General features: G+C 44.7%; 1 protein-coding gene across 1 annotated transcript; it reads left to right on the top strand.

The window, feature by feature from the left end:
- The first annotated feature begins 305 nt into the window (after positions 1-305).
- PSMD6 (proteasome 26S subunit, non-ATPase 6) lies at positions 306-15,676 on the top strand. The gene is made up of 8 exons (XM_089675995.1): positions 306-516; positions 2,408-2,613; positions 6,782-6,927; positions 7,141-7,360; positions 8,970-9,078; positions 11,329-11,497; positions 13,677-13,754; positions 15,388-15,676. Exons 1-8 carry the CDS (start codon positions 372-374, stop codon positions 15,482-15,484), a joined length of 1,170 nt encoding a protein of 389 aa, XP_089532121.1. The 5' UTR covers positions 306-371; the 3' UTR covers positions 15,485-15,676.
- Positions 15,677-20,384: the final 4,708 nt, after the last annotated feature.

The raw sequence follows: 20,384 nt of genomic DNA, 5'->3' as shown, positions 1-20,384 counted from the left end.
GGGGGGGGTTGTCAGGTTGGCTGTATGGGGCCCCGGGGTTTTTTAACAGCAGCCCTGAGTATGGTCCAATTTTCTGTTTTCCCCACTGACACTCCACTGACACTGTGCGCTTTGACTATTCTCACCGTTAGCCAGCAGATGTCGCTGTGTTGCAGCACGCTCAGCCTCACAGGCCGGGCTAACCCAGTAAGTGACGCTATATCCTCGGAGCTGCGCTTTTATGACGCGGCCAACAGGGGTCGCAGCCCTACCATGCCGCGGTTCCCCGGAGCTGCCGGTAGATGTCGCTGTGCTGTAGCCGGCCCGGGGCCGCATTGTTAGCGGCGATATCCGGCGGAAGCGGTGACAGAGCAGATCCCGGAGCCGCTGAGATGCCGCTGGAGAACCTGGAAGAAGAGGGGCTACCCAAGAATCCCGACCTCCGCATCGCCCAGCTCAAGTTCCTGCTCGGCCTGCCCGACACCCGCAGCGATGTGCGACTCCGAGCCGAGCTCATGGAGGCCGTCACCCGGAACAGTGAGTGGGAGAGAGCGGAGCCCGACATAGGGGGCGCAGCCTGGGCCGCACCGCATCGTGCAGGGGGCACCGAGTATGGCCGGGGGGGGGGGGGGGATGGGGTCCTGTTCTATGGAGGGGAGCTCAGAATGTGTGAGATACAGCGCAGCCAGCCTGGGGGGGAGGAGACACCCCAAACCACCATAAATGACCCTCCCCCACCCTGCCACCCCCACATCTTACCGTACCCTTCACCCACCTCCGGATCCCACCGTACCCTTCACCCACCTCCGGATCCCACCGTACCCTTCGCCCACCTCCGGATCCCACCGTACCCTCCGCCCGCCTCCGGATCCCAGCGTACCCTCCGCCCGCCTCCGGATCCCGCCGTACCCTCCGCCCGCCTCCGGATCCCGCCGTACCCTCCGCCCGCCTCCGGATCCCGCCGTACCCTCCGCCCGCCTCCGGATCCCGCCGTACCCTCCGCCCGCCTCCGGATCCCGCCGTACCCTCCGCCCGCCTCCGGATCCCGCCGTACCCTCCGCCCGCCTCCGGATCCCGCCGTACCCTCCGCCCGCCTCCGGATCCCGCCGTACCCTCCGCCCGCCTCCGGATCCCGCCGTACCCTCCGCCCGCCTCCGGATCCCGCCGTACCCTCCGCCCGCCTCCGGATCCCGCCGTACCCTCCGCCCGCCTCCGGATCCCAGCGTACCCTCCGCCCGCCTCCGGATCCCAGCGTACCCTCCGCCCGCCTCCGGATCCCAGCGTACCCTAAGCCCGTCTCTGGGTCCTCCTATACCCTCCACCCGCCTCCGGATCCCAGCGTGCCCTCCGCCCGCCTCCGGATCCCAGCGTGCCCGCCTCCGGGTCCCAGCGTGCCCTCCGCCCGCCTCCGGGTCCCAGCGTGCCCTCCGCCCGCCTCCGGGTCCCCCCGTACCCTCCGCCCGCCTCCGGGTCCCATCGCACCCTCCGCCTGCCTGTACCCTCCCCTCACTCTGACACCCGCCCATATCCTCCCCTGGCCCTTTAGCTCATTTTTGCCCTCACCCAACCCTGGCACCCAACTGAACCCTCCCCCAGCCCTGGCACCTTCCTGTACCCTCCCTCGGCACCTGTTTCTACCCTCCTCTCACCCTGGCGCTCACCTTTTCCCTCCTCGCTGGCCCCCCACCCTGATGCTTTTCTTTCCTGAACCTTCTTTAAAGGACACCCTAACCCTACAGTCCTACACCTCCATAGACTCTTCCTCAGCCCCTCTCCATTTACTCCTCCCTCACCTGATCTCTTTCTCTGCCAGTGTTCACCTTAACCCCGCATTAGCCTTCCCTCCCAAACCTAACCCTTTTTTGTACCCTTCTCCGTACCCTTCTCCCTCCTCATCGCCTTACCCCCCCCCCCCCCCCCCGGCACTTGCCTTTCCCCTTGCCCTCCTTTTGAAGGACATCTCAGCCTCCTTTCACTCCTCCAGCCAAAACCCTAATTTCGTCTCTCTCCACACCAGTGTTAACCCTAACCCTTACCCTAGCCTTCCCTCCCAGCCCTTACCCTTTTTGTACCCTTCTCCCTACTTCTCACCTTACCCCTCAACTCTACTCTGCTTCTGAAGGACACCCTAACCCACAGTTCCTAAGCCTTACCCCACCTCCAGCCCTAATGCTTCTGGCCCTCCACCCCACCCCCCAACGCTCACCCTAACCCCTACCTTATCCTCCCAATCACTGAGATGGATTAAGTACTTGGTAAGTGAAATCAGAACAGAGATAACATTTCATGGAGACGTTGTCAGTGACGGCCTCCATGTCTCTCTGATAGTTTATCTTCAGTCTGGAGTGCTGTAAATATCTGTAGCTGGTTATTTATGAGAACATTTCATAGGCTGGACCCAATCAATAATCTTCTTACCCGTTTCCAGACATGGCTCCTTATTATGAGGGTCTCTGCAAGCAGCTGGACTGGCAGGTAGATACAGACCTGCTCAATAAGATGAAGAAGGCCAATGAAGAAGAGCTGAAGAGGCTGGACGATGAACTGGAGGACGCTGAGAAAAACCTGGGCGAGAGTGAGATCCGAGACGCCATGATGGCACGAGCAGAGTACCTGTGCAGGATCGGTGACAAGGTGAGCTGCCAGGCACAACATACTTCTATGAGCCTCGTGTATTTCCTATCAACGTATTAAAGCTGCAAAATTACCAACAGTATCAACCGTAAACCGGTAATCCTGTTTCAAGAAGAACAAATGCTTCCAATGTATACTATTGGAGTAACTTGTGAAATTTGAGGAACGTGAGCATGGATGGCCGGCCAATAGGATATTTATAGGATTAGCCCCATTTATAAGGTCCCTTCACACCTTTGTGTACATTATTGCACTACCTTAGTTTTGAATGGGCTGTCAGTGGAGCTCAGCACATGGAAGAATTGCACCCACACTATTTTCCACAAAGGCAGAAGCACCAACATGCTTGTTTTTCTCACAGTGAGCTGTTGGCTTTCTTGTAAGGGTTCTTTCACACGGGTGTTCCATATGCCCGTTTATCATCTGTCCATTTACGGATGAAAAATGGAAACCCATGTATTCCTACGGACTAGCAGATGTATACAGGTGATCATCCGTTTACATCCATTAACTGCTTCCCGACTGCCCTATAGCAGAAGTACTGCTACAGGGTGGCACAGGTGTGCAAAATCATGTGTATATATACGTGATTTTGTATTTCTGGGTAGAGGGTGCGCACCTTACCCGCACCGCCATTTGCGGCCGCAGCTGTCAGTCACTGGGTTCCAGCCGGTAATTACTCACCAGCGCCCGGCAATTTCTGAAGATCTCCGACAGGGAGAAGAATTGTTTTGTTTACTAACAGTTCTCCTCCCTGTCAACTCAGGCACACTGCTTTAGAGCAGTGTGATTACAGTGAAGCCCACACCCCCCCCGCCCCACCTTGCCCCCTAGTAAAACACTCCCTGCACACAGTTAACCCTTTGATTGCACCTCATGTTAATCCCTTCCTGCCCAGTGCCATTATTACAGTGTCAGTGCTTTTTTATTTATTTATTTTTTTTAGCACTGATCACTGTATTGGTGTTACTGGAGATGTCAGTGACACCAAGTCAGTCTACCCCCAGTGTCAGAATGTCCGCCGCAGTCTCGCTATAAGTCGCTGATCACCGCCATTATATCTACCCAGTATATATACCACCATACGTAAACCAATTCATTTACACGTATTGGGATTTTTTTTTAGCAAAGCCTTAGCAGAATACTTTTTGGCATAAATTTATGATAAAATTTGATTTTTTTTTTTAAATTTTTACATGACATGTTTAATAGCAAAAAGTCAAAAATATAGTTTTTTCTAAAAATTGTTGCTTTTTTTTTTTTAATAGCGCAAAAAAAAAAAAATCGCACAGGCGATCAAATACCACCAAAAGAAAGCTCAGTTTGTGGAGAAAAAAAGGATGTAAATTTAATTTGGGTGCAGCGCTGTATGACCAATTGTCAGTTAAAGTAGCATAGCACTGTAACCCAAAAAATGGCCTGGCCAGGAAGGGGGGTAAATCCATCGGAGGGCAAGTGGTTAATGTCGGCATCTGTTAACATCTACTTCTTTGAACAGAAGAAATCCCTATTTTTCTCCTGTTAAAAAAACAAAAACAGAACGGATGAAAAATGGATGTAAACGGACACACAGTCTGTCTTTGCAGCTGTTTTTGCATTGGTAAAGGATGTAAAAAAACTGATGGAGAAATTGTCCAAAAAAACTGACCTGTTTTTTCTTTGACAAAATGTGACTGAACTGGTGAGAGAAACGGACCGCCCGTGTGAAAGGACCCTAAAAGTGATCACTTCCTTGTGTACTGTCAGGTACCATAGTTCTTCACTGGTTTGGAAGTTTTATGTAATCTTCAGGCCTAAAGTGCACATTTAATATTTGAGGGGGAGAGAGACTTTCACATTTTGTATGCTAGCTGTTCGTGGCCTTCATAATATTATATTAAAATGGATATTTCGCTGTAGTAGCTTTCTGTACTTTAGAAATTGTGGTCAGGCCTTGTTGAGGAATTGCAGAAGAAAACACGATGATCTATGGTTAACCACTTCAAGTCCGGACACTTTCGCCCCTTCCTGCCCAGGCCAATTTTCATGCCTGTCACACTTTGACAATTGCGCGGTCATGCACCACTTTACCCAAATTAAATTTTTAGCTTTCTTTTGAGACAGATAAAACTTTCTTTTGGTGGTATTTATTCACCACTGGGATTTTTATTTTTTTGCTATATAAATGAAAAAAGACCAAAACTTTTGAAAAAATAAGTGTTTTTCTTATAAAATCTTGCAAATAAATAATCTTTCTTCATAAATCTTGTCCAAAATGTATTCAGCTATCTTTTTGGTAAAAAAACCCCAAAAAAACAAATCCGTTTAAATAAAAATAAATATTTATTATATATTATTATTATTATTATTTATGTGGTTTTTTTTACATACTGTCACCCTAGCAGTACAGTGTCACCATAGTGACACTATACTACTTGTGGAGGGTGATGAATTTTTTCTTTTTCTTTTTACACTGATTGCTTTTACACCCATAAAGGCTGTATAAGCAATCATTTCTCCTCTCTAGCTACATTCCTGAAGCCATTGGGAAATACTGTGAGAGCTGTAATTGGTCACAGCTTGTCAATAGCTGTTGTGAATAGCCTTGTACCATGTGACCTCTGTGATCATTCACAGAATTCACAAGTAGTAAGCAATGATGTCAGGAAGTGACATCTTGTTTACTACTGTTCATGTGATCACTGATTGGCCAATCACTGATCACATGAATCGGGACCTCACACAGCAGTCCTGTACATCGAGCGGGTACAGATCGCAGCGCTGCATGATCCCAGGGAGCACGCACAGGCAATGGATGTGGGGGGATGTTTAGAAACATTCACCTCCCCCCCCCATTGGCAACTCTCCTGTCTGCCCAGTTATTGGCACAGGTTAACTAACTTATAAACTTGGATTGAGAGAGGGAAATAGTAAAGCTCTATTACCATGCAACTCTACTGAGCAAGCTGCAAAGCCTACAAATGAGCAAATATTAGCTGCCCCTTGTATAGTTATATACTATACAAACTAAAAAGAAATTAATATTTGTTCCTTTTAAGTTTAACACATGAATCAATGTAATTAAAGCTCAGCTTTGGGATGGGAAATAAAACCTCTTGCAGTGGGTCCCCCGCATTGTAAAGGTTTGATGGTAACTTTAGGGGGTAGAGGACGAGGCTGTATTACCCATCGTGCTCCTTACCCTGGCCCATGCTGATGGTAACTCTAGGGGGTAGAGGACGAGGCTGTATTACCCATCATACTCCTTACCCTGGCACATGCTGATGGTAACTCTAGGGGGTAGAGGACGAGGCTGTATTACCCATCATACTCCTTACCCTGGCACATGCTGATGTCAACTCTAGGGGGTAGAGGGCGAGGCTGTACTACCCTTCGTGCTCCTTACCCTGGCACATGCTGATGGTAACTCTAGGGGGTAGAGGACGAGGCTGTATTACCCATCGTGCTCCTTACCCTGGCACATGCTGATGGTAACTCTAGGGGGTAGAGGACGAGGCTGTATTACCCATCGTGCTCCTTACCCTGGCACATGCTGATGGTAACTCTAGGGGGTAGAGGACGAGGCTGTATTACCCATCGTGCTCCTTACCCTGGCCCATGCTGATGGTAACTCTAGGGGGTAGAGGACGAGGCTGTATTACCCTTCGTGCTCCTTACCCTGGCCCATGCTGATGGTAACTCTAGGGGGTAGAGGACGAGGCTGTACTACCCTTCGTGGTCCTTACCTGGCACATGCTGATGGTAACTCTAGGGGGTAGAGGACGAGGCTGTATTACCCATCGTGCTCCTTACCCTGGCACATGCTGACACTCTCTTCTCCCTGATGCTCTGGGCTGTGGGTGATCCCTCTGTCATCATTTACAATGCAGGGCTATTAGGCCTACATTATATGTGGGGAGGTAAGCCTGTGACTACAGGTTGGAGTGCTTTGGAGAAGAGAGATCTGGGGATCAGTCGTACAGATAGAGGAAACCTGCCAGAGTAAGGAACAGGGTAATTATCACACCTTTATTTTACTTGTAGACTTACCAAGCATTTAATACTTGCTGTAATTGTGTTCTTTTGTGCATCAAATTGAGCTTTAAATCCCTTTTAAAAAGGCCACTGCCTCCCTGAATCTTTGATGGATGTATCACTCTTGGGGTGTCTCATGTTCTTCCTTCTACAGGAGGTGGCTCTGACAGCATTCAGAAAGACCTACGATAAGACGGTTGCTCTTGGACATCGCTTAGATATTGTGTTCTACCTGCTGAGGATTGGCTTGTTTTATATGGATAATGACCTGATCACACGGAACACAGAGAAAGCTCGCAGGTAGGCCCAGCTTGGATGCCAATTATAATTCTAGACATGGACTCAATATTTTCTTTGAAATACCCCAGTGTTTGCCTCATACCAGTTGTTCCCGAGTCCCACTCCTCCAGTGTTCTATACATCTAGTTCCAGTGTCTCCTTCTGCCACCTGTAAATAGTTTATAGTGATTGTCTTTTAGTAAGTATTTTTTTCTTTATCTTGTGTCTGTGAAGCCTTATAGAAGAAGGCGGTGACTGGGATCGCAGGAATCGTCTGAAGGTTTACCAGGGACTGTACTGTGTGGCCATACGCGACTTTAAACAAGCAGCAGAGCTCTTCCTGGACACCGTGTCCACGTTTACATCCTATGAGCTGATGGATTACAAGACCTTTGTTACATACACAGTCTATGTCAGTATGATTGCACTGGACCGGCCAGATCTCAGAGAAAAGGTAAAGTCTACAATGATGCTGCAGTGTATGGCCTAATGGAGATATAACTCTGGCTAAAATTGTAAAAGTAGATGTAAATGCTCACCTTGTAAAACAAAACCAATTCAGTTTAAAATAGAAAAGAAAGGAAAACATTTTGTGAAGTGATAGGGAGGGATGGATAGAGAGATATAGGGATGGATGGATAGAGAGATATAGGGATGGATGGATAGAGAGATATAGGGATGGATGGATAGAGAGATATAGGGATGGATGGATAGAGAGATATAGGGATGGATGGATGGAGAGATATAGGGATGGATGGATGGAGAGATATAGGGAGGGATGGATGGATGGAGAGATATAGGGATGGATGGATGGATAGATATAGGGATGGATGGATGGATAGATATAGGGATGGATGGATGGATAGATATAGGGATGGATGGATAGATATAGGGATGGATGGATAGATATAGGGATGGATAGAGATGATGGGGATGGATAGAGAGATATAGGGATGGATATAGGGATGGATAGATATAGAGAGATGGATATAGGGATGGATAGATATAGGGATGGATGGATAGAGATATATGGATTGATGGATAGAGAGATAGATAGGGATAGAGAGAGAGAGAGAGAGAGAAACATTTTTAACATCTTTTCCCCCCTTTTTTATAAGTGTTCACATGCCTTCTGTTCTCAGCTGCATAAAGAACTCACGGAGGATAAACAGCAGCACACTGGTCTTCCCAATGAATGGCTGTATGGGGGAGAGGGACAAGTTTGATTGTTGAACAGGATGAGCTCCCAGCACAGCTAGAGAACTGGCCATGCTTGTGCTCTCATTCCTAGAGTGGTCAGTTTTTAATAGGAAAGCAAAAGGAGTGGCAGGAACACCAGGGATTTCACACAAAATAAGCAATACAAAGAAAGCATATTACTATTTCATACAAGTACATGGCACAGCAGGCACATATCAGGAATATCAAATGTTGGGCTGACATGTTCTTTAAGCATTGAGATGTATACAGGAGGTTCAGCTAACCTGCTCAATACTTCAATGCTTCATTCAGGGGTTTGCAGTAGCACACCAATATTTGGTGGGATTGCAATAGAATTTGACCCTTTTGGTCCCAAGTCTTTGATATTTATAATAAAATCTATGGTGAGTCCTTGACCTTTTCCCCGGAGATACACCAATCTACCAAACCTTGTCTGCAATCTGAGAACACCTGCTCCTGATGCAGAGCTATACCCAGACACCCCGACTGCAGACTGCTGATTCTTGTGTAAGGAAAGTATAACAAAGATGTCCAAAATATGAAGATTTCAGACAGCATTAAGTTTCACAAATGGCTTGGTGTTTGATTGTGATTGGTGATACAGTAAGAAGATGGGGAGTTGCACTGAACTCTTTTAGGAAGTACACTTCGGTGACCCTGTATGGTGCTGTGTGAATTCTACTAGCTTTAGATTATAAATCACAGGTTCACTTACCCAGAACTTTTTTTTTTTTTTTGTGCTTAGTTCTGTGACAAAGGAAAAGAAAAAAAGAATAGAGTTGTCGTGTCTCACAACAGCTCAGTGATGTTTACAAGTAATGAGATCTCTGCTGTTATTTCAGGTCATCAAAGGAGCCGAAATCCTAGAAGTGTTGCACAGTTTGTCTACAGTCCGGCAATACCTCTTTTCATTATATGAGTGCCGCTATTCTGTCTTTTTCCAGTCACTTGGTAAGATCTTCCAGAGGATAGTCTCCTATTATGCACCAATATATTGAAAAAAGAAAAATGGCAGCTGATTTTTCAGAACATGATGTCCTTGCAGACACTTGTGTATGTGAATTCTGTACAACATATCAATACATCAGTGTTTGATTTAGTCCTACTCTAAGCTGTAAAAAGACCGAGAGCCGTCTTCTTCTGAGGCTACTCAGGAAATTTGGTGCTGTAATGTAAATTCAGTTAATAAAAGTGTGTGTGTGTGTATGTATATATATATATGTGTGTGTGTGTGTGTATATGTGTATGTATATATATATCTGTGTGTATGTGTGTGTTTTTTTTTTTTTTTTTATTAATCTTAATACATTTCAGGGGCATCAAAGCAATAGGTTCAAAGTCTTACAGTGGGCTTTCTTTAGAAACCAGTCTCAACCTAGGTAGAAAAGCCTGTGTCCTGCCAGCATGCTGTAGAGCAGGGCCTTTGCTCTCTGTATAGAAGCAGTTGTCTTTTGAAAGAGGTCCAACATGCCCGTTGCTGACTCAAATCCAAAGCTCTCCGATCAGCGGGGAGCTTGAGCTTTGCTGATTTGCAGAGTTCTACAAGTCTGACTCAATTGGGGGTGTGTTGGGCCTCTCTGCAGAGAGACCACTGCTTTTACTCGCACTGGTGTTTCTCTGCAGATGGCAGGGGACAGGCTTTTCTACTTAGGCATTGGTTGCTTTTAAAAAGCAAACAACCTGTAAACACCTTTTTCTTTTGATGCCCCTGGAGTGTATTTATCCGATTTACACTCAAAATTCAGTCAGCAGCTACAAAAACTGGAAGGGAGGAGAACTTCCGCTTCTGATCGCCTAGGCTAGGGTAGGCAACCTGTGGCTCTCTAGCTCTTGTGGAACTACATTTCCCATGAGGCATTGCAAAGATTACAAAACTGACATTTACAGCTATGACTTGCAGAGGCATGATGGAATTTAACTTGTAGTCCTGCGGCTCTCAGGTTGCCTACCCCTGGTCTAGGCGGTCGGAGCAGAAGTGGGAGTAGGTACCTGTCGAAATCAGGTACATGCTTCACCAAGCATTGGCCCTGATCCTCAAATCTTTGTCAATCCTTAATGGGAAACGCAGAGGGACAAGTCATTCAAGCAGAATTTCCCCTTTTGGATTGTAGTGAACTTTTCTTTTGCCCATGTCTGTTACAACGATGGCCATTAAAGCGGTATTAACCCCAAAAGCAAACATCTAATATATTACAGCTTACCAATTCTTAGGTTTGATGGCTGCATTTGTTTTCTTTTGGCGAGCTGATTCACACATATGCGGTGCAGATTGAAGTTCAGGTTTCACAGCTAATTGATACAGTAGTTGTTCAGCGGTTCATGTCAGGTTTACATCAGGTTCAGGACAGGATTATCATGTTCACACAGATGCAGTTTAGAAATGGTTCCCATAGAAGTCAATAGCCTGTAATCCACAGCTCAACTGGACCGCACTGCTCAGAAATCGTACAGGACGCTTTTCAAACTGCACTAAATCCGCACCATCCGTGCTCCGGACATATGTGAACAGACACCATAGGAAGCAATGTTTTTTCACATGTCATGCTGATTGGATGCAGTTTAAACCACATCCAATCCACAAATATGTGAACTGGCACTTAGGCTTTCTTTTATTTTCATCTGGTGATCTACCAAGTAACTCTGCTGTTTTTCAACAGAATAAGCTCTCCTGGAAATGTATCAGAGGGATGTGACAAAACAATTACCACTGACATGGTGCTTACAATAATCGGCTTTTTTTATTCATGAAAAAACCTTTATCCCAAAAGAAAGACTGTTGCTGTAACTGCTTGTGTGAGACGAGTTCAGTTTTGTTAGTGTATTTAAATCTGCTAGTCCATGTAACACTCCCCTCCAGACTGACAGTAATGCTGGCCAAAGGTGCCCCCTGTGCTCCTTCATCCAGATTGGGGGCACTCTAATACAGGATGTGTGTTACTCAGATCACCAGGTGAAGGGAAGAGGGGAAAAAAAACCTAATGCAGCCACCACATCTAAGGATTGGTAAGCTGCAATATGTTACAATCTTGGTTTTGGGATAAATATGACTTTAAAGTTCCTTCGGCAGAGAAATCTCAAATACTTCATGATGTCTGTATATAAAATCAATACATTTCTTTCCTTATTTAAAACCATTGTCCTGTGTATAAATATTCTGTTCAGTTCAGTATAGTAATAAAGTTGTGTTTTCCCATGATGCAGCTGCCGTGGAGCAGGAACTGAAGAAGGACTGGCTCTTTGCCCCTCATTACCGGTACTATGTGCGAGAGATGAGGATCCAGGCCTACAGTCAGCTTTTGGAGTCTTACCGGTCACTCACGCTCAGTTACATGGCAGAAGCCTTTGGGGTTGGAGTAGAATTCATAGATCAGTGAGTTCCTTGTCTTGCTATCTTAAAGGACGGGTTTAGGATAAAGATTGCTTCTCCTGAACTGACATTGTTAAAATAGTTAGTCTGGCTAAAAAAAAGACAAAGTCAATCCAGTTCAACCATAAAAAAAAAAAAAAAAAGTTATAATCCTACACCCACAGTTGACCAGAGGAAGGCAAAAAAAACCAGCAATGCATGAACTAATTTGCCTCTCGGGGGATCAGAAAGGAATTTTTTTCCCTGCAGGAGCAATCGGATGTTCCCTGGATCAACTTGAAGTGTTGCCTAAATGTTATCTGTGGGAGGTGTAACCCATCCTAATCCTGAGATTAACAAATCCCAAAAGTGAAGTTACTCTTTAAAGTGATTCTAAAGGCTTTGTTTTACCTTAATCCATTCTCTGTGTTAAAATAAAAAAGCGTTTCAACAACTGTTCCCCCAGCCCAATCTCGATTCTGTGCCCAAAAGTAGCAGTGCTATGCTCTCCCTCCTCACTAGACATGGAAGCAGCAGCAGAAGCCATTGGCTCCTGCTGCTGTCAATCAAATGCTGGGAGGAGGGGGTGGGGCCAAGCTATGCTGTGTGTCAATGGACACACACATCCTGGCATGGGAGCAAGCCTGCACAGTTGCCCCCATAGCAAGCGTCTTGCTAAGGGGACAATCAGAAGGAGTAGTCCAGAGCTCTGGCGGGGAGGAGGTTCAGGGCTGCTCTTTGCAAAACCATTGCACAGAGCAGGGAAGTATAATGTTAATTATTTTAACAACCTAAAACTTTACAATCACTTTAAGAGTGTAACAAAAATTTTAAAAATTGGCGCTGGAGAGAAAGGAAGAACTAAAAGCCCAAAATTGTAGGGGAGCAGTCCGTATTATACAGTTTTCCAATGAGGAGTATAGTGTAATCAGCAACATCAGGAGGCAGCACCCTTAGAGTAAAGCTGAACTCTGTGCATGAAGAAGAAAAGGAGAGAGGGGCGCCAAACTAAGTGAAGTATTAAAAGGTTATTTTATTGGGCAAGGTCACTGAGGTAACTCACTAGATAACAATGGAGAAAAGGCATGTATCTCAGGATGGACGTTGTTCTTCAAAGGTCCCGGAGGCTGATGGAGAGGGTAGAATACCATCTAGGAGCAAAGGATGCTGTGGGAGCCTGGTCTCCCTGTTCCAGCTGTGATAGAAACCAGGCTGGAATGCAAATGGCGGCTGGGCGGATGTTACGTCACCACGTGAGCGTAATGCCGCAACGGGGCAGTAATGCGTTTTGAAGCGTCAGGTCTGACAGGCCCACACAGCATCCTTGGCTCCTAGGTAGTATTCTATCCTCTCCACCAGCCTCCGGGACCTTTGAAGGACGACGTCCATCCTGAGTTACATGCCTTTTCTCCATTATCTAGTGAGTTACCTTGCCCAATAAAATAATCTTTTAATACTGCACTTAGTTGGCGCCCCTCTCTCCTTTACTTTAAGAGTGTTCCTTCAGTTTTCTAATCATTAGTCAAATATGGTGGTGGATATTCATTTTTGATGGATCGAATAAAAGAATTTCTAACAGTGTATGTGATATTTGTTTAGGAATCTGCTTTCGAATGACAATTATCAAGTTATGGAATGTACTGAGAATTTTTGTAGGACTCTTCAAAGATCTGCTAGTGTATTCCCAGCTTACAAATATGGACATTAATATAGAGCCTCCAGTTTTCTGGTAAGGCTTCCCATAAAACACTGGAGAGGGTCTATAGGAATTTGTGCCCATTCAGCCCAAAGAGCGTTTGTGAGGTCAATTACTTGTGTTGGACAAGAAAAACTGCCATCAGTCTGCATTCAAATTCATCCCAAAGGTGGTCAGTAGGGTTGAGCTCACAGGTCTGTGCAGGCCATTCAAGTTCTCCATACCAAACGCCTGACACATGTCCATTCTTACTGGTTAATTGCTGATGATGGCACAGGGCTCCAGATCTCTGTGATTGTATGCTATACTACATGTGTGGTAAATGCTAGGAATTCATCATGAGAAATCCTGGAAGCTTTTTCGGTACGAACCCTCTTGTAAAAACCACCTGTGTGCCAGGCTGAACACCCAGAGTGAATGGGAGTGCCACTACAGGGTAGGAAGGCCACATTTTGGGTAACTCAGAGCATTTGTCCTCAATGAATGTTTCCTTTCATTTCTTTGCAGGGAACTCTCCCGGTTTATTGCTGCTGGTAGACTACACTGCAAGATAGATAAAGTCAATGGAATTGTAGAAACGAACAGGTAATCTGGAGCACACCAAGCTTCATTCATAGAACGTCTGCTGTTCACAACCTCCAATCAGGGTGACAGGGTAGATGGAAATGACTGAAATTGGGGCCTTGATAAATAAGGTCCTTTTCACCTTCAGAGAATGGTCGGTATCATGGATTGACTATTTTGACATTTAGAGCATCTGTAGGACTAATCCTCCATACTATTTGTTATCTTGGCAGCACAAACAGGTTAGCCTGTATATAAAACTCATCTGCACCACAGAACATACTTAGAACAAAACTCTTCCTCCATCTAATCACGTAGTTGCTGTACACAAAGTGAATCGGGCTAAAAGGTAAACTAGCTGTTACTTAATTGGGTTGGGGGACAAAGCCTTAAAGTGTTACTAAACCCACAACAGTAAAATCAGTCTGTATATGCAGTAAAGCATGCTTGATATACTCTGTGGAACCTAAGGGGTTAATCCTCTGCGTTGTTTAAAAATGCTGTTTGATGCTGACTTCTCTGATCATCCCCTTCTTCTACTGTCCCCAATCCATCTGCTGATAGAACAGAGCCTTGGGAGCAAGCTGCACATGCACAGTTTGGTGTGTATTGCTAGAGATATTTTTTTTTTCTTTCATGGAAGAGTGCATATGATCAGCACAGGGCCAATCAGCACTGTCCATTCAGAGGGTCAGGGGTTATGCAGCCTCACAGGACAATCAGGGGAGAATGAAAACTCCTCCTACAAGCTTTAACCGGTGCTGTTCTGAACACTGATAGAAGTCACAAAACTGCTATATACTGCTAAGAAAAAGGTATTTAGCAGTTTATATTTACTAAAATAATTGCATTTCCATGTTGTGTGTACTGCGGGAGACCAGATATAGTAAATGCAGGGTGCAGAGAGACCAGATATAGTAAATGCAGGGTCCTGGGAGACCAGATATAGTAAATGCAGGGTGCAGAGAGGCCAGATATAGTAAATGCAGGGTCCTGTGTCTAGTATCACTTTAGAGTAGCTTCTAATAAACAGATATGAATATAGGTTAATCCATTATTAAAAAAATAAAACAAAATAACACCTCTACTTCCTTTTAAACTTCTACACTAAGGATATATTCATTTCAACCCTGCATCTTGCTAATCTAAAATTTATTTCTACAGTGTTATAATTGCTACTGTATTTGAAGTAGTGCTCATAAAAACGTGTCCAAATTCTCAATTATTACATATTAGGATGTGATTGTAAGTAAGATTCCCCACACATGGAATCCTTGCACCTTGCAATGATGTCTGCAGTATTAAATGCAATTGTTTGAGTGAACAGGAACTGATCCAAAAAGGTACTTCTGTATTTTTTGTCCCCCCCCCCCCTTTTATCCTGTACTGTCTGTGGCTCATGCACCTGCTACAGGGCAGGGGGCCATGCCTCATGAGCTGTTCACAGTGGTACTTTTTTGTTAGGGAACTTTTTTTTTTTTATTCCAGCTGCTTAAGCAAAGTGATATCTACTCCAAATCTAATACACTAAGATTCCATTGTCCTTTAACTATGTCAATTGTACATTTTATATAGTTCAGTTTTTTTTTCTTTTTTAATGTATAACGCACCTTTACCCTGGATATGACGTGTAAGACCGCATTGTGTTTTTCAGGCCGGACAGCAAGAACTGGCAGTATCAGGAGACCATAAAGAAAGGAGATTTATTACTGAACAGAGTGCAGAAGCTTTCCCGTGTAATTAACATGTGAGAACACTCTTTTAGCTGGGGTGAATGGAGCAAATGGTCAAGACCTTCGTGTTGTCTATAAATTTCTCGCTGCTTCAGTTATCTGAATGATGGAAGATGTGTATTTAGGGTTTTTACAGTTTTACATTATGTCAATAATCCAGGATGTATAAAACTAAACAAAAAGAGAAAAAATTAAAAAATGTAAATCAAATTCAGTGTTTTGTGTAGATGTATTGTGCAGTTCTTGACTTTATGACCAAATGTCTTTTAAAGCGCATGTTAGGGCTAAAAAATAAGTGCAGTATATCTTTGCAGCACATGAAGATTTGCCTGTGTTTTATCCCTATAAAGATGCTGTAATAAAAAAAAAATATCTGTTGATCTGCCAGAAATGCACTAGACTTCTGATCTCCTTCTCTGGACTGACAGCATGCAGTATTTTTGTAGATCAAGTGCTGTCTTTCGCTAAACTACAGAATTCCTCCACTATCTTTATCTCCATGACATATAGCCTAAGGGTAGGGTCACACTTTTTTTGTGTGTGTGTGTGTGTATGTATGTATGTGTATATATATATGTGTGTGTGTGTGTATATGTATGTGTGTATATGTATGTGTGTATATATATATATATATATATATATATATATATATATATATATATATATATATATATATATATATATACATACATGTACTGCATTATTCAAGTAAATGAGCTGGCCATGCACCATATGAGCCCGAGAAATGGCCATCCACAGTTTGTTGCACTGTAATGCATATGTGTTAGTGTGGCAATCAGAATGAATGGCACCATAATGCACAAGACCTGGATAAGAACTAGGAGGGCTCATTTAGATTCCATGAATAACACAGGAAGTGATTGCAGGACATCTCTGAATTTGACGGGTTCAACAGCTATTTTTTGTGCTTTTCAAATAGATCTAACAAAACACTTTCAATTGTGTATTTAAAGTGGAACGCCATCCAAAAGGGAAAGTTCCACTTGTCTGTCAAAATCTGTAGCTGCTTACTTTTCAAAAAACAGCCACTCACCTGTTCAGGGATCCAGCGCTGTGCTCACCTGAGTGTGTTTCTTCATTGCTCTTCTGTCTGCTGACTATGACTGCTTGTGGCATCATAGCCCACTGTGCATACGCGAGCCAAGCTGCATCTTGTGAATGGTCCCGCAGTCTCTTGGGACCTATGATGTGTCCTAAGAGGCTGCAGGGAGAGGGATGAGGCGAACTGCCGCTCTGATCACCTAGGCCAGTGGTGGGCAACCTTTTTTTTCAACTGAGCCAAATCTCGCCAAAACCACGATTGAAATTTATTTTGAGAGCCACATTTTTAAAACTGAAAATACATCCCCCATATAGTAATTCATCCCCCCTATAGTAATTCATCCCCCATATAGTAATTCATCCCCCATAGTAATACATCCCCCATATAGTAATTCATCCCCCCTATAGTAATTCATTCCCCATATTGTGTCAATTCACTTACCTTTGCTCGGCGCGTTCCTCTCGCCGTGTTCCCGCGCCGTTCCGGTCTTCAGGGCGGACTATGAGAGGAGAGGAGTTCGTCACGCTGCCCCGCCTACATCCTGACAGCCAATGTTTGCCACTCTCCGCGTGCCGGATTAAAAGGTCCGCCGGGCCATAGTTTGCCCATTGCTGGGCTAGCTGCAGAGTCCTGACTTTTGGGGCGGCCGCCCGAGAGGAGGGAGGGGAGCGGGCGCCCGGCACACAGAAGAGCCGCATTAGAGTGTGTAAAGAGCCGCATGTGGCTCGCGAGCCGCGGCTTGCCGACCACTGACCTAGGCGGTCAGAGTGGAAGTGGGTACCTGTCAAAACTAGGTACCCGCTCCACCCCCCTCTTTCAAAAAAAAGATCATTTTGACAGAGGAGGGGGGGGGGGGGATGCGGAGGAACAGTGGAACTTCCCCTTTTGGGTGAAGTTCCGCTTTAACTGCAATTTCTGGTTTGTCTCATCTAACCTCAGTTTTTTAACATATGGATCAGGTACTCGGCAAATTCTAGGTCTAATATGTCATGCTTACATGGGTGATCATATTGACAGGCCTTGTTTTCCCTGCACTTTATGTGGGTTTGGAATGTACATCAAATAAGTCTGCATAATCCCATTGACTTCAATGGAGCAGTATACATGGCATTTGTGACCTGCTTTGCATTGCACTGCCTTTCTTTGGATGCAACTTGTCTTGTTGAATGTTTGAACTGCAGGCAAAGCAGCAGCTGCATTTGTATGGAAAACATCTTGACCTTTGTGTTGGCCACAAAGATTTAAAGCCCAACTCAAACCAAATGCTTTACAATATCCTGTTGAGGGGAAAAATTTGCACCAGAAACAACCTCTTCTGCACTCTATGACCCAGAATAAGTGTGGATGGATGGAACCAGAACTTGAAAAATTTGACCACCAATGCATATAGGGTTGTGCAGCTCTAAACAAGGCTGGGGAAGCCCGACCAGTACTGCAAAGTGAAATAAGAGAGCGCACCAACCTTGCGCATTACCTCAGTAAACCATAATTTTATTAAATTCAGAATAATACAGAAAGGTAAATCAAGCATGTAAGTCCTCAAAGGAACTTTAGAAATGTGAAGCCTTTGTGAGTCACATTGTAGGTAGACACTCGGAGTACGGCTGACGCGTTTCGAAGGGCATCTCTTCATCATCAGAGCTCCAGCACCTCATCCATGCTTCAGTACTCCCCATCCACTGCCAGTCCCACATATTCCCTAGGTGTATGTCATCTTGCAGCCTAGACATGCTGGAGAATGCTGCAATGAAGGGCAGTGACATGTGAACGCTTCTTTCTTCAAGAACCACTAACCAGAGAAGAGAAGCCAGAAGAAAACCACTGTTCCTCATATGACTGGCTGAAATTTTAGAATTAAATGTTTGATTTTATTACTACTTTATTGTATTGCAGCTTACCAGTTCTTAGATGTGGTAACTGTATTAGTTATCTTTTGAGGCTTGCTTTTCTTTTTTTTTCCCTCTGAAAAACAACAGACTTTCTGGCTGGATCAACACAGTACAAACTCCATAGCAGAAGGTATTGGTTTAAATGGTTGAGACAAACCACTTAACACTGGCAGGGGTGAATAAAATGATCAGCTTTTATTTATTCATGGAAAAGCTTTATCTCATGGGAAAAAAAAAATGCTGTAACTGATTATAAAGTGTGAGCTGGAGTTTTAACCCCATCCTGCCGGCGCCTCCTTGCCCTTTAAGAGTTTCAGGGGGCGGGGTTTAGGGATCATGTGACACGTCATCACGGCGGTCACATGATCGGGAAAGGTCCTGATCGAAAGAGCAGACCTGGACCTTTCCGTGAGTATCGGACATGTATGCTGGGAGCTCGCAGGGTGTGCGCTCTCAGCACATGTGTTTTTTGTTAATTACATGCAAATGTGCGGCTGCTCGGCATCTAGGCCCAGACGCCGGGAGGCCGCACATTTGTGTGCGGCCGGCGTGAAGAGGTTAATGTGTTAGTGGTTCTAAATCTGTTAATACATTTAAAACTACCCTCCCCCCAGACTGCCAATGCTTCTGTCTGCTGTAACTCCTATGTTTATTTCTCCAGAGTGGTGTCTCACTAATACCAGGGGTATGTTACTGGCCAAATCACCAGGTTAAAACCAAGGGGAAAAGCCAAAGAAATGAAGGTATGTATGAAGCACATATTTTTAATGTGAGGGTGGTAAGCGAAAAGTTGGAGTTATCAGGTCATAAATTTACCATCAGCTCAGTAGTGATAGTGGTCTGGCTCATTGAAGTTAATTGGAATAGAATCTTGACCAAGTCCTGACCCTACATGACTGTAGGTAGATCTTGTTCCAATAGACATTCAACAGCCTGCTTGCTGTTCACAACATGGACCAGTGAAATGTTCCCATGATCCTGACCTCACCATTGTCTGTGTACCACTTATATAAAAAAAAAAGACTACACTGTGGATAATTGGTTTGGAATAGGTGGAGCATAGACCTTCAGTACCATACAGAAAGGTACCAGCAATGGCTCCTTTTTATCTTCCAGTAAGTCAGGTCAAGTCAATTGAGATGCTGCTGTCTGCCACCTGCACCCAAAGCACTATACTATTGACTCCTTTAACACACATACAGTGCAATTTTCTGGCAATAATGAAAAAGACATTGGTGGTAGGTTACATGCGGCTCTTGCTGTGATCATAAGCTGGTTAACATTTGCGTTCTTTTACATAGGTTGAATAGACACCAGTCTATCCTGTGTGTGTTCATGTCAAAAAATCAGATCCTATATCCCTGTATACTGTATTCACTAAGATACCTGTCCAAAAGTTTTTTGAAACTATCAATACTTCCCACTGACACCAATTGTGGAAGTGAGTTCAATATCCTTACCGCCCTGACAGTGAAAACCCTCTACCCCAGAGGTGGGCAACTGTGGCCCTCCAGCTGTTGTGGAACTACAAGTCCCATGTGGCATTACAAAACTGACAGTTACAAGCATGACTCCCAAAGGCAGAGGCATGATGGGACTTGTAGTTCACCACAGTTGCCCAACCCTGCCCTACACAGTTTAAGGTTAAACTGCTTCTCCTCCAATTTCCTTGACTTGCCCTGTGACTTGTTAAATTCCCTGAGACTGAATAGGTTCTATTCCCTATGCTAGAGTCACCATTAAGATATTTGTACACAGCACAAAAAAATTAAAGAAACACTTTAAAAACACATCAGATCTCAATGGGGAAAACTCTCCTGCTGGATGTCTATACTGATATGGACTGTGTAATGTGTTAGGAACGTAAGGATGCCCCATCGTTTGATGGAAATGAAAATTATTAACCTACAGAGGACTGAATTCAAAGACACCCAGAAAATCAGTGAAGAAATGATGCAGCAGGCTA

This window comes from Staurois parvus, unplaced genomic scaffold, assembly GCF_062004578.1.
Source record: "Staurois parvus isolate SC_StPar_1 unplaced genomic scaffold, SC_StPar_1.0 ptg000162l, whole genome shotgun sequence".
Lineage (NCBI taxonomy): Eukaryota > Metazoa > Chordata > Amphibia > Anura > Ranidae > Staurois > Staurois parvus.
The sequence above is the reverse complement of the archived record's forward strand: the minus strand, read 5'-3'. Positions and strand labels throughout refer to the sequence as shown.